Source organism: Eleginops maclovinus, chromosome 1 (genome assembly GCF_036324505.1).
Source record: "Eleginops maclovinus isolate JMC-PN-2008 ecotype Puerto Natales chromosome 1, JC_Emac_rtc_rv5, whole genome shotgun sequence".
Lineage (NCBI taxonomy): Eukaryota > Metazoa > Chordata > Actinopteri > Perciformes > Eleginopidae > Eleginops > Eleginops maclovinus.
The window spans coordinates 14,800,909-14,824,940 of NC_086349.1; the positions used below are offsets into that span (position 1 = coordinate 14,800,909).

At 41.9% G+C, this 24,032-nt stretch overlaps 1 protein-coding gene across 6 annotated transcripts in view; it reads left to right on the plus strand.

Annotated features, from left to right (window-relative positions):
* The window catches only part of znf385a (zinc finger protein 385A), a 53,593-nt gene that overhangs the window by 26,157 nt on the left and 3,404 nt on the right, over positions 1-24,032 (plus strand). For 3 of the 6 annotated variants that reach the window (XM_063893067.1, XM_063893102.1, XM_063893095.1), the window contains exons 2-7: positions 782-933; positions 6,688-6,798; positions 11,910-12,111; positions 18,528-18,884; positions 23,256-23,440; positions 23,686-23,778. In XM_063893067.1, the coding sequence (XP_063749137.1) occupies positions 782-933; positions 6,688-6,798; positions 11,910-12,111; positions 18,528-18,884; positions 23,256-23,440; positions 23,686-23,778 (1,100 nt within the window). Of the gene's footprint in view, positions 1-781; positions 934-3,640; positions 4,050-6,687; positions 6,799-11,909; positions 12,112-18,527; positions 18,885-23,255; positions 23,441-23,685; positions 23,779-24,032 lie in introns of those variants that run through there. The other 3 variants (XM_063893076.1, XM_063893086.1, XM_063893110.1) reach the window with 3 other exon arrangements.

A 24,032-nucleotide genomic window follows, 5' to 3' on the forward strand; every position in this document is an offset into this window, starting at 1 on the left:
ATGTGTGTGTATTTCAGCTTCTGTGGAAATCTATTCAAGCAGCATGTTGGATGCAGTCAAAGCCTGGAGCATGTGTTAGACATGAGCAGGGTATTCAGAGTCCATGATTCATTCTTTCCATAATTGGACACTACCAACTTATTTAATTCTAGTGCACGTGTTAGGGTGACATAAGGGAACAAATGCTAAGATGGAAATCATTATCATCAAACTGCAGATGTCTCCCATGAGAAAAGAAGTGAGAGAAGTCTCGGGCAGGTGGATGAGACAGAATTCCCCACAGCCTCCTTGGCATTCTTTTCTTCTCTGTGGCATTCCCGCTTCATTTAATGTGAATGTTTTAGTGAACCGACATTTTTTGGTGATGTGAATTTCACAAAGCCCAGAAAACCTTCAGTATCACAGCATTTGTGGCACAGCAGTGCTGCTGCACAGATTTGTCAAGTTGTCAGAAAACCAAATGTGTCCACAACAGTCATTCAACCATACTTGACAGCCCAAATGTTGCTTTTTCTCTCAGTTTATATATTCAGTGTTCCACTGGGGTGACACATGGTTTTGCTCTGTATGCAAAAAAATAATTGCTTTGCGGTGCAATTATGGCTTATTGTGCTATTTTGAATTCAGTCGCAGTTTTCAGGAAAAAACATGATGTGATAAAATTCAATTACGTTCATGCAAAATGTACAACAAAAGATATTTGGTTGCAAAATGAACATGCTTTTGGTTTGGAAGAAAATGGCAAATAAATGTATCTATTCCTGTCTTTGTCTGTGTGCAGGAGGCATTAACCGGGCCGGGGCGGCAGTGCCGACGTTCTTAAGGACCCCCACCATGATCCAGCCCCACCTGGACATGAAGCCCTTCCTGCAGTTCCCTATGGAGACCGCCCATCATCCGCACAGCATGAGCCTCTTTCACAACTTCAACGCGGTGAGGGTTAAAGCAGACACACAGACACACACATACTGCAGTTTTTAAACTTACCCAGTGCAATAAGGGACCCACTCGTCCAGGATGTTAATGTTATTGCTGTCAAAGTAAAACATATATTTTTCTAAATATGTTTCTCTTTAAACTGTCTTCAATATATGAAGGTTTTTATTTTACATTTTTTTATTCAGCACAAAATAAAAGAGCAGTTCTAGGGTCATCCTCATTGCTGTATACTTCAAACACCACAGTTTGTTTGATGTAGTATTTATTTTAACGGAGAGGAATCTTCCTGTTTCCCCAGGCCCAGACAAACATCTTATCATTTAGATTATACCGTAGAGAGACTTAGAATTTCACCAACTCAGCATAATATGCCGCCTGTGTCTCCAGACTCCATTAGGGAATGTCAACACATTTCTTGTCAGCAATATGTAAAATCAGTGAACTTTGTATGGACTGTATGTGGGGCAATGCTATTCCTGGTAGGTTTTTGCTACAGTCATTATCTGCATGTGTCAGCTTGGCAAATGTGGCTGCAGTTTGCAAAGGTGTGACATATCTTTAACTAATTGGAAATATCTGGCATGTTGCTTTGACCCATATGATACTGCAGGGATGGTAACAGACAGTTAACTATACAGTCAATTTAATATCCCTCCACGGGCCATGACATAAGTGTAAGCATTCCTACTGATGCTGAAACTGCAGTGCACCCAGCAGACATGGATTAATAGAGATACAGAAATTACGCAGGCACTCGGTTTCCACTCTTGCATCTGCTAGCACAACCCTATAATCACTCCTGCTTTCTCTTTTTTCATCGTATCACTGCCTCTGGTAGACTCTATGCATATCTCCTGTAACATCCCTCTGATCCCCATTCTCCTCTTCAGAACGTTAACTACGTCTGAAGGCCCACAGGGACACTGTGAATGTTAATAGCTGTGGCTGATGATGACATAGTGCACACTCAGTGGTGTTTTACAGTCCTGCGGCCAGAAGATGGGGCCATAGGAGAGAGTTGGAGGACCATCAGACCGTACAGATTTACTGCATTTTGGCACATACACATAGGCAGTATATGTTTTTACTGCATTGCATTAAAAACAATGGAGAAATGACTGGCTGACACACTCACAGTGATGGTAAAATAGGAAAACGTGTGATTCCTGAAGCATCGTTCACAATCAATTTTATCTGTGGCAACTAGTCTGCCTTAAATGATATCTTTGATCTGTGGAAATGCTAACATTAAAAACATTGGTTGCTGCTAATGAGGGATCTCTTGATGTTTCCCTACAGAGGGAATCCTGGCCCCTCAACTTACTCTGAGTTGTCATGCTTCATAGTTAACAGGAAGACCTAGAGGGATATAGTGAGTGTTTGCGGTTCTGTTTACACCACTGACAGTATTTTATGGCTTGTAGGGCTTTTAGGCAGAAGAATGTTTAAACAATCAGAGCAGGACTACTTTGGTATCCTCTTTCTCATTTTACTGCATGAACGGAGGATGATAGGATTATTATCCCTTCTGGTGCCTGTCTGCATCAACACACTGTGATAAGTAATGATATGCACACTATTGCAATGAAGACCCAGCATTATAGCTGCAATAATATTGAGAGATTTCCCTGCATTAAGCTAGCAGCTAGGTATTCTATCATTCTCTCTTATTAAGTGATCTGTGCTGAGTTTGTATAGTCTTAATGAGCCTCACTTTGAGGGTTATTAGCCTCATAACAGACGAATAGCCTCTCCTAAAGCCATACACAGCTTTAATGGTCCTCTAATGTGATTTGTCCTCTACCTGCCTGTCTTGCTCAATGTGCCTCTAGACAGTTACAAGGCTGAATTATTTATCTGCAGCAGCTGGTCCTGATATAGACGCATGCTCACACATCTAGATGCATGCACTGATGTTGGCTTTCTCAGGCCTCAAAGTCAGGAATGTCTGATGAAGGGGTTCAATCATGCAAAGCCGTGTGCAGACTTGTTGAATCACCCCTGCTGTCCATGCTCCTTTTATCTTGTTTTCTTACTCTTCTCCTAAACAACTCTTATTCCAGCAATAATCTACACCATATTAATTGAGTGAAATAACATCACACCTATGCCTAGGTTTCAGATTTTTGAAGAGCAATAATTTAGAGTGTATTTTGGGGCTTTATCAGATAAAATGTGCACCAAATTATATCTGTCTGCAAGGCATCACATATGTCGTTGTAGCCATTGAAACCAGAGAAAGGGGTGTGTGTGTGTGTGTGTGTGTGTGTGTGTGTGTGTGTGTGTGTGTGTGTGTGTGTGTGTGTGTGTGTGTGTGTGTGTGTGTGTGTGTGTGTGTGTGTGTGTGTGTGTGTGTGTGTGTGTGTGTGTGTGTGTGTGTGTGTGTGTGTGTGTGTGTGTGTGTGTGTGTGTGTGTGTGTGTGTGTGTGTGTGTGTGTTTCATTGTGGGTTACTAGGGAGGGATAAAGCTCTAGTGGCTGATGATTACATTTGATAGATGTGTGAACTTGGGGAAAAGGGGGAGAGTTGAGCAGGAGGAGAGTGGGACACACAATCCTTGCTGCATCTGGACTGATAACGTATGCCGAGAGAGAGAGAGAGAGGGAGAGAGAGAGAGAGAGAGAGAGAGAGAGAGAAGGGGAGGAGAAAACGGGTAAAGCAGACCAAGGGAAAGGCACTTTAGGGAACCGTGAGGCAGGGAGAGAGAGAGAGAGAGGGAGAGAAAATATCGAAGAGGAGAAGGAGGCTGAACCAAAGGGACAGTAACTTGTTAGGTGATGTGTCCGTGAAATAAAAGAGTAAGGCAGAGATTTGAGAAAGTCCTTACACTAGACACTTACTTCTTCTCTTGAAGTATTTCAAAGGTAGGGTGCCAGAAGAGAGAAAAACAAAGAAATCGAAGCTGGCAATGCATCACTAAGTCTTCTAAGTGAGTTACTTTGTATTCAGCATTGACAACCAACAAACCAGGGGGCTGAATGAGTGAGGAAGGTGCACCACACACTCTCATTCTCGCACATGCTGAGGCTCAAACACACACCTCTGCCAGCAGCACACATACAGGAGGAGAAATGCAGCTCCAAGCTTCTACAGACACACAGGAGAAGAAGGTGAGTACCTAAATGCTTGGAGCTTTTGCCGTTCTTTTGTTTCTTTTACACCCAAGTGTGTCCTAATCTGGGCATGACTCAAAAGTATGTAGAACCAAGAGCTTCAAAGGTTTTTTTTTATCTGGCACAGTGCAGACTGTGGAGTGACTGCCAGAGTGGTCCCACTGGACGTCACAGAACAGTGCATCCTTCGATGCTGGAATCCAACACATTTTGTCGCAGAGAACTGATCAAACACACTAGAAGAAGAGGGCAAAAACAAATCACGAAGGACTGAAAAATAAGGAGTGGAGATTTGAGAGTTAAAGAAAATGGCAGTAACATGCAGAGACATATTGGTGAGTTTAGGTATGCTGTGGTGAAGTGCAGGGAGATGCTTGGTGGATCTTTGGGCTGTTTCACCTCAGAATCAACTCTGTGTTAACAAAAGGCATTAGCTTGTTTCTCTCTTAAGGCCCTGTGGATCTGTTGATGTGACCGCTGAGTGATGCTTAAGTCAGCGGTCTATGTGGTTTACTCACCTTGGCCAGAGCTCTCACCACATTTCAAACTGCTCCATACTGAAATGTTTCCAATACTCACCCAGACATCTCTTATTGCAACTTTTTACAGTTCAAATTTTAAAGATGGATTAGTCATAAACTATTAATGCAGGAAATACAGCCAATTGAAATGAATGAATGCTTTTTTTCTTAACATTTTTCAAAGCATCTTGAGTGAGTTTTGGAAAATCCCTCTTCACTTAATCACACGGCTCAGCTCCTATTTCATGAGGACATGTTTTGGAGAACATGTGGGTAAGAAGCATGTGAACTGCAGTCCAAAAGAGATTGTTGGCAGCTGGGCGGTGTTTTTAACAGCTGAATACACTGAATGTTTTGAATATGACCCGTATTCAACCCCCTCCCTGAGTACTGATTCATGTGTACAGTTACCTCACAGTGCCTGTTCAGCCCTTATTAAACTTGATTGATGATGGGTCACAGCATGGACACCCACAAACAGTATTTACCCCAAAGCCTGTCTGTTGGCTTATAATAATGGAGTTGGTGTAACATTTAGCAGAAGTTCAAAAGATTTGCAAAAAAAGTAACATAGATTTGTTTGGTTGTATTTAGTCCCTTTTGAGGTATTCAATGCAGTTCCTCCCATACTATTTGTCTACCAACGTCATTGCTCAATATCCGCCCTTCCCCTTCTATCCATCTAAATTCACAGCAGCAGTAGAGCCTACTCTAGGCTGTTTCTGGGCAGTAAATAGAGGGAGTCATGGAACATGGAGTATGGGAAAGAGAGCCAAATGAGATAAGAATGTGCGATGTGAGGATGTCCGGCCTGGGCCTCTCTTTTTTTTTTCTCTCTCTCTCTCTCTCTGTCTCTCTGTCTCTCTCTCTCTCTCTTTCTTTCTTTCTGGGCTATTTCCCATTTCTCCCTCCCTTTCTCTTTCTATCTGTCCCAATCTATCTTCCTCTCCCACTGTCTCATTTATTGGCTCCTCCAGATGCTTTGTTTTTGTACCGTCCTGTCACCCGGCTCAATGTCTTGGGCCTTCCCACCATTATCTTCTTTCTGTTTACTCTGTTTCCTTTAGAGTTGCCGGGTAACATGCACCATGCAGAAATGTAAATGTTTTTTCTTGGAGTTATGAGAACGTGTATGTTAGCTACTCTTTTGTCTCCCTCTCTTCTCAAGTCTTGGTCCATTTGCATTTTAGATTAGACAATGGCTCTGGTTGCAAGATAGCTTAAGGAAAGTTTTGGTGACAAGCCAAATTAAATCTGGGGATGAGCCATATTGAATCATTTACAGTCTGTCTAAAAAAAAAAATAGGGCAGCATCAGGCTTGGAGGACTCTCCGGAACATTCCCTTTGTGCCTTATGAATTCAAAACACACAGCATCATATATCATATCCTTTTGTCCTTCAGGCCAGGTCTTCTGTTTCTCTCTATTCTTTTCAAGTACCAATGCAGTGCCACATCATCTTTAACATTTGGCCTGTTCAGCTGTAGACATAGTGCCAGGCAATAGTTTGTGATAAAATACCACCCTAGCTATTTATTAATACTAAGGTGAATTAACAATGATGATTAGATAAATGCAGCTTCAAACACAGATAAATATTGTAATAGAGCCTTTTAAAAATGGTACGGGAAGGGTCTTTAGTGTCTGGGACAGAGTTAAAGTAGGTGGCTTAGCCGCTGACACGTTGGACAGCTCCTAAAGCGATTCGGTTCAATTTATATGAGGTGCTTAACACCATGTAGATGATGGACGTGCCAGCTGAAACAATTAACACAAGGACGGCATGAAGCTACATCCTGGTCAGGAAAGAAGGCTGGGCTTTGGCAGGATGCACCAGGTGTCTCATTTGTAGCAACATGCTGTGAACAGCACTATTTGCTTAACAAAAACACAAACGCACTCTTGTCTGTGCACTTAATCCACCGCTGTGTGATCCGTTTCAGATTAGGATCGCTCTACTCCCCCATCTAATGCAGAGGTCATCACATGTTCATTATATTACAATGATGGACAGGCTTTTTGACTGGTGGCACCGGAACACCTGGACCAGTGCTTCAGTGTAATACTGGGTCTGGATCATAACTCACAGATATTTCTGTCATTTTCTCTATCAGATGGATCCGGTGCAAAAGGCCGTGATCAACCACACCTTTGGAGTTCCATTGGTCAAGACCAAGCGGCCAGTCATCTCATGTAACGTCTGCCAGATCCGCTTCAATTCAGAGGTACAGTACAGAAACATAAAATAAACCCAACACATACACAGTATTTCTTTCCCTCCATGTCTCCATTTCCCGTGTGGCATTAGGTATGCTGTATGTTGCTGTTTGTACACATTCACTTTTCATCTCATATTTTTTAGGAATTTGGAATGTGTTGGAGGGCTTTCTATCTGTTTGCTATCCTGAGTGTGGGTGTTGACAGAGAGGATGTGGTACATTTGTTTGGGCTGTGTTTTGGCAGTTGCGACCCCATTGGAATTTAATTTGTTTTAAGACGGTGTGCAGTTAGTAGAAGCAATAAGCACTGCAGCACAAAGCTGAGAAGGCTGCTGCAGAAGCTGAGAGAGAGACGTAGAGGAATAGGATTTAGCCTTCATTTTCAAACAGATTTTCTCTTGCCCATCAAAGCTGGCAAAGCTCGATTAAATTCCTCACCATGGGTTAAGTTCATTTCACACAAGCATGTCATGAAGTTATCATTACTTTAAAATGAACAGAAATGTTCATGCTTTTGTGTAATTCTTTCAATTCATTTTAACAGTCGTTTAATTTGTTTGTCCATATGGTGTAGTTTATATCTCAACTCATAATGGGAGTTTAATGGCACCTTATACCCATGGGCAACTTGCATACATGACTGATGACAAATGAAAGAAAACAAACATCATATGGAAGTATTTTACGTGTGATCGCAATCCATTCTCTGTCTTTTCTTCCTGTTGTGGATGAATAGGATAGATTCATGACAATATCAGTGCCAAATGTCATGTGCGCAGTGTATAATTTGGCTGTGATGCTCCCTATTCAGTGGTGCAGACTGCAGGACAGGGCGTACATTCAGCCACAATACACAACATTAAGGAGTCGACCGGTGCTATATATACTCCACAGGTCTACAATCATGGTTTCCATGTGGTCAGAGAGCTGCAGGCCTGTAATTTTGAGCCTACACTTTGCAATGTTCCCATCTGTATATCTTCATAGGTAGGGGAAGCAGTCCTTCAAAGTTGTTTATATGAAACTTTGAGCCCCACAGCTAGCAGTCAAATACTGGCTTCTTTACTAAAACATGTCTCAAATAAAGTTAGAATATATATTTTATCTGTGAAGAACTCAAACATTTAACTAAATGGTTAAAATGTTTTAATGACAGCTCAAAGGAAAACACATGAATTAACCTTACTAGAGAAGCATCTAATGCATCCAGACTGTTTTCCACCATATCCAGCCAAAAATATAACCAAAACAATCACTTTATGATGTATTGAGAAGTTCTGACTGTAAACCATTTGCAGAGTGGAATTACAAATAATCTTTAAAGCAGTAGGCTGCACTTTTCTGACATAAGAGTGATAGCTGGCTATAGCCTGCCTCGTCATGGACAGATCCCTCCTCCTTACAGTGCCAACACTTTGAAACATCTTGTAAAACTCCAGATATGACTGGCTTCTTTTTTTTTTAAATAGGTAGAAAACCTTGTTAATTTAAGAGAGACTTGGCCAATAAACACATTGTTACATCAATATACAGACTAAGATCACTTTCACAATATACACAGTGCACAAATATTTATACAGGAAAAGAGTTTAAGCTAGTTACTGTATGATGCATAAACAGGCATGACTTTCCAAAACGATCAAATTTAAAGAAATAAGAATTATTTGGAGGCATTTGCTTAGGTTTCATGAGCATTTTGCCCCCTCTGAAGCTCTAGTTATGTTTATGTGTACACTTGTTTGTAACAATGCTGACACCTACTGCTGCCTTGGCATTCCTTCTGGCTCCTGAATGATACAGGCTCTCACAAGTGTGTACAATTGTCAGTCCTTAGGATTATGATAGGCAGGACTACAGCACCACTCTGCTGTTATTGTTAGTTTTGCTGCCAGTGTACACAAGAACAGAAAAGCAGGCACTGCAGTATATCAGCAATGTCAAACTTTTATGTCATTTATGCTGTCCTGCTAAGCTCGGCTGGAGAAAAATTGTCCTTTATATCGCCGTAGAAGGCCTGCCCACCCACACCGTTCTCTTTTACATAATGTCAAGTCAGGATTTATATTTCATGGGTGAAAATAATACAAAGGGAAACGCATCGAAGAATCCTGTGCTGCCTTCCCCGCATTGTTTACCCAGTCTGTGTCTCTGTCTTGAGGGAAAAAAAGGATTATTATACTGCCCTTGATGTCGATTTCTCAGTTTTTATCTGCCATCTGTGAGTTGATTGGATTGTTTAGGTCAAGGAGATGCGAGGAGGCTTACCATGTAATGTCATGATCAATGTATTTGTCTTCAAAGGATCCATTTCTGCCATCTAGCTTGCACCTCGTGCTCCCCTCATTTCACGCATCATTTTGCCATCATTCATGCGTCCCCATTTGATCTTTTTCTCTGTGCCTCATTCTTTCTCTGCTGTCTCTCTCTCAGCAACCTCCCTACCCCCTCTGTATCTGTCTCCCTCTCTAATGCTGCATTATTTACAGTGTGGAAATGCCTAAAATTGCCTGCCACTACTTATTATAAGATGCATTCGTCAAGGGCATGGATTAATGTCTGGCTCTGACAGCCCAAATGCATCTTGGGAATGTCAGAAGGGGAGACTTGGAGGAGAAGGAGTAGAGAAAAGGATGAAGGGTGGGTTTTTGCCCCACTGTCCTTGCGTCGTGTTGTGGTACGAGGTGTTAAACAGTGGTTTATGCACAATAACCTTGGTGGCGTGCTGCATTAGTGACATCATAGACTCTGTCGCGCTGCATTGACCAACGTCACAGCTACTGCAGCAACACTATAGGCTGATATACATTCCTTTTTCTTACTCGGTACTTCCCTGCCCCCACTACCCGTTTATAACTCTACCCTCACTGTTTCCTTTGTATTGGCCCAGTCTATCTGTTATTCACTCCTCACCTTATCTTCTTCCTCTTTTGTCTCATCTGGAGCTGCAGTTGGAGCTAGTCTGTGAATGACTGCTTTTCCCTGAGATTGGTAGTCATGCTGGAAGACACTTGTTAAGTTTGAACCTTTTACATAATGAAACACAGGTTGATGCGTAGTTCAGCTTTTCCTCTCTCTAAGATGTTTCTCTCTTTATTATTCCCCTCCTCATTCTCAGCTCGTGACATCACCCTCCTTGCCTTTTCCTTGTCTCTTTTAAAATTCCTGGCAACACACTTACCTCCTTCATATTTTCTTCATTCCCTTTCTCTTCTCTCCATCTAGGACCTCACATTGATACTCAGCTGCTTGGCAATTGATCCCCTTGAGTCGGTTGGAGAGGTTAAGAGACCCTGTGGCGGCTTTTCCAGAAACCACCTTACACCCTTTTAGCTCCACTTATTTATTTTTTCCATCCGAGAGATCACTTCTCTTTGAGCAGCCCTCCCAACCCAGCCCCTTCCTCCACCCACTGCTCTCCACCTTGATCTGCAGGCTTTGCTTAAGCAGCTACTTAAGACCCCTTTGACAGGGTCAGTTACAGAGGGTCTGCTATATCTAGAGCCCAGTTTTTCATCATGATTTACAAGAAACATGTGATCTTCTAAATCACTTCAGTCCCTGCCCCAGGTTTCCCGTGCCGAATCACGTCCTGGATGCCATCACAGATGCACACATACAGAAAACACACATGACTGGGCTCACAGACGTTACTCATCACCAACTGCCCCCTGCCAGTCTATCCCTACGTCTGAGCCTGTGGTCAGTGTGATGTCTGAAATTCTCCAAGCCTTTTAGCAGCTGTCAGACGCCAGCGGATTTTTTAAAACATGACTCTCCCTGGCAACTAACTGTAACCCAGCAAATTAATAATCATCTTCAACATTGGTCCCTTGATAGAAAAAATATTTGGCTAGGACAGGCTGGCATGACACAGCAGGGAACTATCTGAATCAAGTGCCGCACTAATATAAAGTGTCCCTATTAGCAAGAGCCTATTTGTGCTTCTAATAAAGGGACACTTGAGCCATGATGGAGGGGAGATAAAGAACGAGCTAACAGATGGAAACTATAGTTGCATGAATACTCCTTACCTGTGTGTGTCTGTCTATATGTTTGTGTTTGTGAGGTTTTTTTCACAGCTGGTCAACGGTAAAGCTTAACTAACTGGCAACAGATTAGTATAGCAAAGATGCATCTCATCTGCCATGTTTTCCCAGACTCACATACCTCTGTGCAGACACACAAACATACACAGACAACATACAGACTCCCCAGTCGTCCCTCTCATGATGAATGACTCACCTCTGTTGTTAACTCTGTGAACATACACATTAGCTAGCAGCTAGCCTTTCATCAGGAGATTATCCGCACTAGCTTCTGTAATATATGTCTGCCCATTGTTTTCTCTGCTGGAATGTAGGAAGATCTCCAATCCCTGGAAACCTCCAGACGCAGGGTCCGGATCTACATTTTATCTTTCTATGAGATATTTCAGACAGGGTCTTTGCATGCATAGTCTGTATGTATAGGTCTGGGATTGTATTTGAGCCTGACCCTGTTCAGGCAGCAGCTGAAGGCGATATTTATGTTGCAGGAGCACATGTCTGCCTCCCAGGCTCTCAGTGATAATGTCTTCTTCTATTATCATGTGTGTATTGTAAGAGGGGGATATTGTCAGGGAATGACTTATTGGCCCTCCTGGCAGATAGTGTGGCATCTCACTGACCCTAGTTTAACCTCCCTTGGCATGTCTGTCAGCATGGTTGTAGTAATGAAAGCTGGAACCAAGTTTGTCAGGGCGTATGTAGGGAATTAGACTGCAGAGGACGTATGTCAAGACTTTGAGCTGCATGATAAGGTATTGGTCATTTGAAAACCGGACAACAGGATAATGAAGGGACAAGGGTTTCAGACAGGTCTCGGTCTCGAATGTCTCTCTAACTGCATCACTGCATCTTTTTGTTCCAAAGGTTGTTATATATTTATCCTCAGTAAACCTGCCTGCTTTTTATGGCTCCAGTCCCCAGAGTACATTGAATAACATGCTAACATAATGACATGCATGCATATGTGTGCTGGTGTCACACTGACTCAAATCCCGCCTGCAATGTTTTTTCACCTGTTGGCTTTGATGTTCACTCACAACATAACATGTTTTTTTCCATGTTCTCCTATAGAGCCAAGCGGAAGCCCATTACAAAGGAAACCGGCATGCCAGGAGAGTCAAAGGCATCGAGACCTCTAAAAGTCGCCCTCAGGAGGGGGACAAGCCTCACACTGTGCCCCCCACCTCCTCCCCTTCTCCACCCGGCGCCCTTGGGCCTGCCACAGACATCGAACCCAGCAAAGCGGGTGAGACAGAAGAAAATATAAAACATGGTATGATATATAAAAATAGCAGGAACTCAAACAAAAAAAGTGCTTTTCTGAGTTTTCTTGTTGTTAAAATAAACCTTTCAATCTGTGTGGGATGTTTAAAGGCTTATCGTTTTGCTGGAAATGGAAATGGAAAATAACAAAGGCATCTAATCACAGTGGCTTTACAGTTTGTTGTTTTGAGCATCTCAGTGCTCTGTGTGGTCCGACACGGTTGCAGCAGGACTTTGCATGCTTAATTATCTGCTTCATGTTGACATAACTATGTGCAACACTAAAAGTGTATTCAAATTGAAAATACTGAGAAAATTCCTTTTCAAAGTGAGACACCATTGCGTTCCTTTCTGTAGCACTGGACAAATAGATTGATTCAATTTAGATGAATATAATCAGTGGTATCTGCTGGTAAAAGAAGCAACATACTTACAACTGTTAGTGTAAGCTACTTGACCAATTATTAAATAAAGTGTATGTATCTTAAATAAATGTATAGATTTTTAGGCCAAGGGTTTTGACTTTAAATGATCTAATCTGTGCGACAGCTGAGTAGCAAAGAGAGGAGTAGACAAACCAAACCAGAGGTCAGGTGTCCCACTTTCTGAGTGACAGGTTGATCAAAGTAGAAGCCTCATTAGTGTACCACAGGCTATCCCTGTATTAGTCCAGTCCAACCACAGCAATGCTTTGTCTGCTGAGCTATGTTAAACTGGTTTAGTGTCCTTCTATTTAGACGGTGAGCAGGTGAATTGGCACTTCGTCACATAGCAGTGTTTTGGCATCATTTCATGTAACCCCACTGTGGTGTGCATATGTTTGTGTGTATGTGTTTGCACACGTCTGAGTGATTGAAGTGCAGCACCATTTGCCACAGTGTCAAAATAGACCATGCTGCCTGAGCCCAGGGTGGTGGTAATGAGTGCAAAGACTTATTGAGAAAAATAAAGATGACAACGATCTAAGTCAGCATCTAAAAGCACAAAGACAGCAGCTGATCTGAATTTAATGGAGAGTAATTCACTGTTGAAAGATTAATTTATTAGTTAGTAAGGATGTGGGGCATGGTCGAGGCGTTGCAAGGTCTTTCTTTAGCAGTATCTGTTTAGTGCTGTCTCTGTTGTGTCAGTGTTACTTTCTCTCTCCCTCTCTTGCTCATCTTCCTATTTCGAGCTATAATTCAGAGGCAGCGTGCTGTGTGCCTTTGCCCTTGTCCTTTTTCCACCCAGATTTTTTTTCCATTCCCTCTGTGTCACTACTCTGTCCTTGGATCAAACACTAGGCGTTGAATAGACCGGCCATGTTTTGGTGACATTTACAGAGGTTTCTGTAGCTGATTGTTTACCAGACATTTGCACTAGTATTCAAAGGAGGGCACAGAGCAAACACATTGAATGAAAAGATGAATCACAGGTCCATTAAAGGCCAAAATGCAACGTCCTACCAGAGCAAAGACCTCAGCATTTAACTGAGACTTTTCTATGCACAAAAATAACACACAATTTATAGTATTTTCATCCAAAAGTAGTAATAGGGGCAGTCCTTTTCACTCTCTTTCCCTCAAGGGGGGAGGTCAGCTCCAGGCCTGTTGCCATTAGTTAGACTTCCCGGGGTGAACTCCAAAAGCATGAGGAGCCAAAACAAGCCTGCCATGACCGATATCTGAAAGTAGCTACATGTGAAAGAATGCCTTTTTCCATCCAAGCCTCTTTCTCGTGACCCTAGAAGCCTGTCACATCCTGGTTTGCCTGCATGCACGGTTGCTTGTGAGTGTGCGAATGTGTGTGTTTATGCGGTTGATGCATGTGCTCAGTGTTATCCTGTCCCTCTGTTTCATGGTTGGGGGACAGAACTCAGTCAGCTGTGTGTTTATTCAACTAGGAAAGCGAGAGTATGGACACTGTGGTTTAACCTGTGAACATTATCATGGGTCACTCTGGGGCATTTACTCCGAACGTGATAAAGACACATAGGCTGTAGACAAAATGCATGCACTCACATACACAAATAATGTTGTCAGGCACATGCAAGCACCCAGATGCAAAAGAGAGGAAAATATTTCCCACAGTACAAATCTAAAACACAGAGCAGTTGTCGTTGTTGTGAATGATCTCTTTGTTAAGGATTTCTGAAAATGTCTTTTGAGACCTTCCCATATGACATCTGTAGTACTACAGACTAGCTTTGGTCTGATGACCTTATTCTGCATCACTTCTCATTACCATATCAAATGCAGTCAGCGGTGACGACAGTATATCAGGACTTATTGAGACCTTACTAATGGCTGAAACTGTGAAAGTTCTTCAACCTTACGGCTATCAAAACAGGCCACAAGTTTTATAGCAATCATATTGTTTGCTGTCATAGTGCCCCTACAGATGAGGCCCTTGCTTTGGGGGATTTGGTCTGTTGAGCTGAGGGGTTTGGCTGAATGATGGAGAGACAGCTGTTTACTGGGAGAGAAACTCTGCTCCTCCTTCCCCCTTTCCCTTCCTCACCATCCCACTGCTGTCTGACCCTCCTTCTTTAATGAAGGGCCATGTTAAAACCACCCTGACATTATGGCACTCTTTAGTCCACACAAATAGTCAAAGGCGCACACACACAAGTTCAATTAAACAGATTACTTTCATGTTAGGCTAGGGTTGCATGGCTATGAGGTTACTCTAGTATTAAGTTACACAGAGCTGATGTGCTTTTCACGCTCCGTCAATATTTGTTGTTAGTATTGGAGTTTTTGAGGAATTCACTAGTTTTAGTTTTCTTCTAAAGTAAGCTATTTGATTAAATCAACCTAAAAAAAATCAACATAAGTATCTTATACACATTACTTCATGCTGTGTGAGTGTGTGTGTGTGTGTGTGTGTGTGTGTGTGTGTGTGTGTGTGTGTGTGTGTGTGTGTGTGTGTGTGTGTGTGTGTGTGTGTGTGTGTGTGTGTGTGTGTGTGTGTGTGTGTGTGTGTGTGTGTGTGTGTGTGTGTGTGTGTGTGTGTGTGTGTGTGTGTGTGTGTGTGTGAAGAAGGCCAGACTCTGGAAAAAGGCACACAAATGCATTATGAATGAGGATCGGAGCACGTAGGGGCAGCATTAGGTTTCTTACATCTTAAATCATTAAGAATAAGAACTAGAGGTAGACAGAGTCATGCTGCTTAAGTAACCCTTACCCCTGACAGCTCTTTTTCCACACACACACACACACACACACACACACACACACACACACACACACACACACACACACACACACACACACACACACACACACACACCCAACGAAACATGGACCTACTAACAAGCTATCAATAGACCAGTTCTGTGTTAAACCTCCTGGTATTTTCGGTTAAACCGTGTCCCCGAATGCAAGTCTCTCTGTAATCTGTTTACATTGGTTTAAATTGCACCTCTTCCATTCCTACTTTGAAATAAACAAAGCATATCCATCACTGCACAACGTTCCCTCTACACCCAGGCTTGAAAATGGCAATAACCTTGTTGTTCTCTGTTCAACATTACAATTTAAACAACAACAAAAATAACCCTTGTTGGCTTCTAGTTTCCAACCCTAGGGGATCTCTTACATTATTGGCAGCCAAAAACTGCTTTAAGGCACTGTTTTATGCTATGTCTTATTCCACAAATCTGTAATCAGATATTTACTTTCATTTGCAAGAAGTTATCGCAAAATAGACAATGTTTAACACTTAAAGGCAGAACAAACTATGTTTAGACTTGTACAATATTAACTGCTCTCAGTGATTCCTGGTGTCTTTATCTACACAGAACCTGATGCCTTCTCCCTGTATTTTCATATTTTGCTATGTGTGGGAAGTGTCTTGCTGTCAATATCTAAACACGTAGTAAACCAATGCCAGATCTTAATTACTCATCAAAGAGGATGCTACAGAAATGTGTGGCACAGCGATGAAGAAATTAAAATAAAGTGAAGTGAAACAGCAAGCAGACAAAGATTGTTCCAAATCGATAGGGGGTTGACTTTCACCTGCTGGCGAGCGCATATCTCTTTCTATGGTCATGGGGCGTGCACTTCTGGTGTTGTTGAGCCGTGGAGGAGGGGCCAACTTTGAATGTTGTGTTCACAAACAGCATCTGACAGATCCTACTCATTCTGCCTTTAATGAATCAGGATGAACTTTGACTTGTGCTGCAAGTGGTTTTGGTCTGAATTTGAATTAGTCTCTATTAGATCCCACAGATTTATCAACATAACCTCTCCCCATGGACTGCATATTATACATAGCTTTAATTTCCTGAGACGGATTAAGGCAGTGCAGACACACCAGGCTATAGGAAAGAGCATCTGGACTGAGTTATCTCACTGGGCTGACCTCTCCCAATGAATAATGCCTTCCCCTGTTTGGATATGAGGCCAGCTTTCAGGGAAGGTCAGTTTACTTCCTTATCAATGTTTGATTAGGCTTAGAGTATATCCCATTTTTCTTGAGATTCAAATAAATCTGGCAGTTTGATTATCAGGGTAAGAATAACATGGCAAATTATCTTCGCGACTTGGATAGAATAGCAAATCTAAAATGAGTCATACATGCTTTTCATTTTAGTCAGTAAATAAGAAAAAGAGAAGCACTTTGCTGCTCAGTGAGATTTGTTTTTTTGGGTTGCTGACATAGACACTAAATTACTGTGGCTATAGAAGCCCCAAAGGGTTAGCCTCCAGCTGAACTGGTTCTGAGGGGGGATGAGTGCAAAAGGCATTCACTGTGGTATGAGGTGAAACAGTGCCTGGATGTGATGGTTCGGTAAGGCAGACCTCCAGGCCAACATGGATCACGAAATCCATCATTACTATTTGGCCCACCACCTCTACTCCTCCACACTTGATTTTAACTCAAGCCACATGTTATGGACCCAATGATTTAGGGGTTTGGCATTGTAATGAAGCCATGTGTATGAGTACGTGTCTGTGTGTGGGCAACATTTTAAAACAATACCAGAAAAACAAAACCGCTTCTCAGTCATTCTGTCTTCCTGTCTCTGCAATCAACCTAACCAGCTCAGTCAGCGATGTAGCAACTTAAGCATGTTAGACAAAACCTCTTCATAAAGCATTTACCCTTACACTGCACTTGATCTAGACCTGGTTTATGGACTCCGAAATGCCATATTGAGTCAGTGTAAGGTTTTTATTTTCCGTTTAAAAAAAAACAGATTCAAAAAACCTAGCCAGCAAATTTGCTGCTGGAAACTTCCAGTATATGGAAAGAAAGATCATTTAAATCTTGGATAGCAATGGAATGAAAAGCACTCACCAATATGTCTGAATCAGAAATGCGTTGGAGTACACAGACATACATTAGACAAATGACCACACAGTCACATAAGCTTAACATAATCACAACCCCTGTGGACTGCCATGTGCCACAATGACCAATCTTATGGGCATCCTTAAAATGGAATTGAGCAGTTAAAGTCAATATTTGTATTCTCCCTAAAAATACTCCATGTGATCCCTTTAATACCATAACCCAGTGGGCTTTTCCATGGCCTGCCCTCTGCAATACATCCTGTGGAGAAGGGGCTTCTGATAGGGGGGGTTTCTGAATACTCCACCCACATTTAGGGGGTCTTTTTTCGGAACAACACCCATTGCTTAGTGAATACCGAAGGCATTTCGTAGGGGAGTGCCTGACCAGAAACATATGTCTGGAAATATATGTATGTTCTGTGTTGAATGAAAACGTAAACCTCATGCAATCAAACACATGCAACAATAAGAATAAAAACTACAGAGGGCCTTCAGCGAAAGTGAGCGGAAAGAAGAGGTCACTTAGTGATATTTTCTTTGGAGTTCATGGTTTGCACTGTGACAAAGCAAGTGCCATTTTCTCTTCAAACGCAGCCAAAAACAACAGGTGTGTTGTAGAGAGTCAGAACATGCACAGGCTATGGTATCTGTTTCTGATTCTCTTCGGAAACATTTCAATAAGATGAGACCACATCAGTGAAAGAGTAGCTTGAAACTTCAAAAACCCTTCAAACATATGAAACGTGTGGCCATGCCTTGACACATATGGGGCATACAGTACGTTTTCCTCCTCTGATCCACTTCACAGAACTTAAATTAAAAGGAACTCTTTTTAACCAATTATAGCCTATACAATAAAGGAAATAAAAATCCCTTCCGTCTGCAAGCGCTTTATGTTGGTTTGTCTGATCTATGCAGCAGATTTTACTGGGAGTGGTTAGTCATGTGGTTAAGCATGGCACAGAGTTTATTTTCAGGGGGACTATGCTTCATGGCTGAGTTTAAGGACAATGAAGTCAGCAGTAAAACACTTCTTATTTGAGTTATGTAATTTTAGACCACAAAATCCGTTCTTAGACTTTTTCTCTGCACTGCATTTGACTTTTATTATATTTCTTCTTTGTTTCTCTCTTTGTTTTTCTAGATGAAACACGGACTCTGTCACAATTAAACGTGCCCATGCTGGCCCTGGGGCCCCTTACCCCTCTTACCGACCCGCCTACCATACCCATGGACTGCGGCATGCCCTCGGTGTGCCCTCTCCTGCCCACCCCCACTCCTCCTCTGATCCCACCGTCCTCATCCTCCCCCGGCTGTGGCACTGGCAGCGCCAGCTCAGAGCAGCCCGGATCTGGACCCCCTGTATCAGGAGCCGTCGGCACCACAGCCCTCAGTCCGTCCAATCCAGAGACAGAAGAAGACAAGGCCAAGAAGCTGCTGTACTGCTCACTGTGCAAGGTGGCCGTCAATTCCCTGTCACAGCTGGAGGCCCACAACAAAGGTGGGTTATTCTGTGAGCTGTGGTACATTGACATTGGTCTGATGCTTCTGCAATGTGCAGAAACTAGCTGGCAATCAAACCATGGGGAATTGACTGTGACGATCTTGAAGTTTCTGGGATTTCATATGAGTTTCTGGAGTCTCCCTCTATCTTTTCAGACATGTTTGGTTATTCTGTTTACTCAAACCACACTGCTGTTGTTGTTGCTGGAGAAATAATGTGTCACATCCTGTGTCCTAGGAATGTGGCCAAGATAGACAAATGTAGCAACTTCTAAATATTATGACTTTCTAAAATGGGATAAAATAAATACTTTAAAAGTTTATAAAATGTGAAATGGTTGTGAATACAATACACTTGTAGATAATTCCAATTAGGCAGTTAAACGCGTTATTAACGGCGTTAACGCACCTTCCTTTTAACGGAACTATTTTTTTAGCGCGCGTTAACGCGTGTGCGTTCTGTGACCCTGGGCCCGCTCCGTAGTTTAAGAAAATATCTGGAAACCATGGTAACGTTGTGGATCACAGCAGAAACACACTACAAATGGAGAAAGAAAAGTCACTTTTGAATGGATAGTCAAGCTACAAAGCCCTGCCGGGTGGTTTTCTCGACAAGACCGAGGTAATATGTACGTGCTTCAAAGTGAATTAAGTTTCCTCCGGAGTACACCGAGTTTAAAATATCACTCGCTGACCAAGCATTGCGCTGATTCAGAGACCCCACAGAGGACTTTAGCTAAATGGTGGCTTCAGACTGTAGGTCAGTAAAGACTGTGGAGGATGAGGCTCTGCTAGAGTCAAAACGACCATCTTAGGAGCCTTGGAGAGCCGCCACTGTAAAAAAGGTTCATAACTTCATCGCAGATTGTTGCAAAAACAACGATTTTGAATATGTTTTGAATAAATATAATTACATTATTTATAATTAATAATAATTATAACATTATAACTTATAATAAATAAACATTGTGTATAATTTACGATTAATTATAAAGCAATCATATTTATCCACCTACAAAAACTTGAAAAATATCCTTTCTAAAGTACATTTAGAACAGATAAATAATGTTAACTATGGCAATCATGCGATTAATCTCGATTAAATATTTTTGAATCGACTGACAGCCCTAATTCCAATACTAGAAGACATTAGTAGGCTCAGACAAAAACTAAACTTAAAACTAATTGAAAACGCTGGTTTACCTCTCCTAAACATTTATATATAATTCAGTCATTTCTAGTTTCAAATAACACACATTGTCATTATTTCTGTTAATTTTGGTTTCTCCAAGTTTTAATAAAACTTTGACTATTGCGTGTGTGTGAGACGATAGTCAGATATCTGGCTGCCCTTACTATAGGTGCCACCATCACAGCTAATGACCTAACCGCGGCCAGCAGAGGGTACTGAGAACCACAGTGATCAGCAGATAGCTGATCTGTTTGACACTGATGGGCTCAACCTCTGTAATCGAGCACTGGTCTACTGAAACTCTGTGAAGGTGCTTCGTGTGTGTGTGTGTGTGTGTGTGTGTGTGTGTGTGTGTGTGTGTGTGTGTGTGTGTGTGTGTGTGTGTGTGTGTGTGTGTGTGTGTGTGTGTGTGTGTGTGTGTGTGTGTGTGTGTGTGTGTGTGTGTGTGTGTTTGTGTGCGCACATGCTCTCTCAAAGCAGCACTCTGCAAACGCACCCCACTTACATCAACCACACATTTTAAAAAAAAAATCTCCCCCACTCAAACATTCATGATTTGTCTTTGCACCACGCAGCATAAAAACTGTTCCCCATAGCCTGAAGCCTTTCACTTGAGAAAGTTGCAGAGGAGGATGGTTAATACGGGTAACCACTGCATGACGAAATAAGAGAAAAGTATGTTATGTGGCTGAGCTCACTACAATACCAGCTTAAACATTCTGTCAGACAGCTTTCACACATGACAAGACTTTCTTTTTCTTACCCCTGAGGTGCCCGCTGCTGCCTACTTTAATCCTTTATGTACTACCAACTTGGCTCTCTTTTTGACCTTGTGTCCCTGTGAGGACAGTTTGTATCTGCGGACCTGCACTCTTTATTATGTATACACTCTCAGTCTAACATAGAAAAACTACAGAGACACAACAGACAACAAAGGACTGGCCAAGTACGTAACTGTATCCATTTGCATTGAGTAATGTTTGGTGCAACTAGCTCAGCCAGACATAAGGTTTGATAAAGTATAAATCAATAAAAGTGCAATCACTGACACCATTAGTGTTAGATTAACCTCCGGGAGGCTTTGGGAATTAATGCTTTATCATGTGCTAATTGATTGTATGTCATTCTAACTCCTTCACAACAACACAGTTCTGCATATCTGCGTACTAGCATGTTTACAAAGTACATGCACATGTCAGTATCAAAAGAGATCACACACAAACACTGTACAGTATATAACAGCTAATAAACAAGCCCCTGAATCACAGCCTGTTGTCAGCTGGCTCCAAAGTTCATCCCCTGAATGGCAGAGACTTGAAACAGTTACAAGTCTACAAGTCTATGTAGGAAACAATCTGGAAACAATCACCTTCACTCTTTTTCAAAATCAGAACTGTGTTAGCAGGGATAAACACTGAAGGCATATGTCATGCAGACACGAGCAGCGTGCGTGGCACCGAATTAGAAAGCAGAAAAGACAAAACAAGAGAAAGAGTGATGTGTGCGTAATGTTATTTCAACAGTTTCCAGTCAACCCATTGCCTATTTCTGTTTCAAATATGCCTTGTATGCTTGTGTGTAGGTTTAAACTAAGAGTCAACCTTACAAATACAAAAATCCACTGGGCCATCCATTGTCAGACCAAAATAGAACAAAGGCAAAAACAGACAACCCAAGAGCACATTTCTGGCCCCCGAACGAAATCCGTCATCCCAGCCCCTTCCTCCCCAGTGCAGCTCCCAGACTCCATGTTCCCCACCCCGACCATTTCACTCTTACTGTAACCTTAACTCTGTTCAAAGGGATTTCAGAGAGTCCCTCAAAGTCAGAGCTGAAGACAGTGAGATGTTTTACTCTGTGGGTAAAGAGGCGCAGGGGTCGATGAGGGAGCATGACTAAATGTTTCAGCCATGGATAAATGTGTGATTATTTAATGATAAAGTGTTTTGGCACACTCTTTGGTGTGCAGCTATGCAGACCGCTTTAAAGGGAATGCCATGTGTCACAGCACCTCTGTGTGCCGTCTCCTTTGTAAATTCAGCCCCCTGGAGTGGGATTTGTTCAAATTAAGAAACAAGGCACATAGAAATACTTCATTTAAATGTATGAAACATGAAACCCAACAGTTAAGAATCTCTTGTAAATTCCTTTTTTTTAAGCAGGTGGACCTCTTTTATGACAACATCTTTTTTTAATTGCTGAGTAAGGTTTTATTTTGGCAGAAGTCTTGATTGGAACAATAGCAGGGTGACTATTAAGAGCTCTGAGTTTAGACAAAACCATCTATTTCTTGCCAAGAAACACATCTGTTGTGTTTTGGATGTAATAGTTTCAAACAAACCCTTCTGTATTGACTCAAACCCCTATTTTGATTACTTACTGTTATGCGTACCTCATATAGAAAAATCTCTTTATTTGTTTTCTCAGTAAAAAACATCAGTTTTATATGACTTGCTGAAATGGTGCTTTGCCATCACATAAATATTATGTGAGTAAAATACAGGTTTCATGATCAGCCCAGCAGATTTCTGACTGCAACTTCATCCTTACACCAGAAAAACCTGCTTCATATTATAACTCGGTCTTAAATTTCCCATTTTTGACATTTACAGTCGACATTATTGATCTTGACAGCAAGGGTTCAGTGAGACAGTGCTGTCAATGATTTGGTTTTATACTTTAATGTAGTGTACATCACATAATCGTATCTTACCCACTCCACTGAATCAAAATACACTTAATCTAATCTATTAATGTATCATTAGAGGCCTTTCAGTTCATCTTCCAGCAGCTGTCTGACTGCAGCCCTCTTGTGGCAGAAACGTAGCACTACAACCTTACACAGCGGCATGCTCTGTACTGTATGTTGAGCATATGTCATTTATTAGAGAAACAGGCCAGAGGTACATTTTGTTTTCTTTCATGCCCTGATATTTGTCTCTGTCACTACTTCGGCCTCACTGTAATGAGTTGCAGAGAAATGCTGTCCAGACTCATTTCACTTCAGACAGGTGGAAGCGGCATGACACAATAGTTATAAATAATGATGCATCTCCACCGCATGATTTCATTTTATTCCATTAGCTTCTAAACATGTAATTTCATCTTGGTTGATGACATCACTGAGTTTGTATTTATTTTTTCTTGTGTGTGTGTTGTGTGTCTGTCTGCCTGCAGGTACCAAACACAAAACTATCCTGGAGGCACGGAGCGGGCTGGGCCCCATCAAGGCGTATCCTCGTCTGGGCCCCAAGCCCATTGGAGAGCAGGCAGGGGGGCCGGTGGACCCCAACACTCAGGAACGAACCTTCCACTGTGAGATCTGCAATGTGCGGGTCAACTCTGAACTGCAACTCAAACAGGTAGGAGGGAGAAAGTGTGCATGTATTTATGAATGGTTTGGATTTGTTATTTATCTTTAAAATACATTACATCCAATATTTCTTTAGATGACATGTTAATGCTACAAGCGTTTTGTGATTGCAAACATTATTTAATAATAAGAAATACCCTTTTCATTAGAGCACATCAAAAGTCAAGAGTCTAATATGTCCCTTTGTTTTTCAAAAGTGATAATAAGCCGTGTTCCTGTGTTTCTTCCTTCCAGCACATATCAAGTCGAAGGCACCGGGACGGCATGGCAGGCAAGCCTAATCCCCTCCTCAGCCGACATAAGAAGCACAGGGGAGCTGATTTGACGGTAACTTTTTAAGTTCCACTGTTGAATTCTAACCTCTCCTGTGACACAGCTTAGATAGACTATGGTAATGGAGAACATGAGGTCCACAAGGACTTGGAGTGGTTAGAGCGTGTTTTTTTTATTACTTCTAAAACCCTGCCAGTTTTACTGTTTTTGATTATGACCTTCACCTGAAAGATATTATCTCCATTTTACTGAAACATCTGCATTATTACAAGTTAAAATAGTTAAACTTCTGGAACTGATTTTATCCC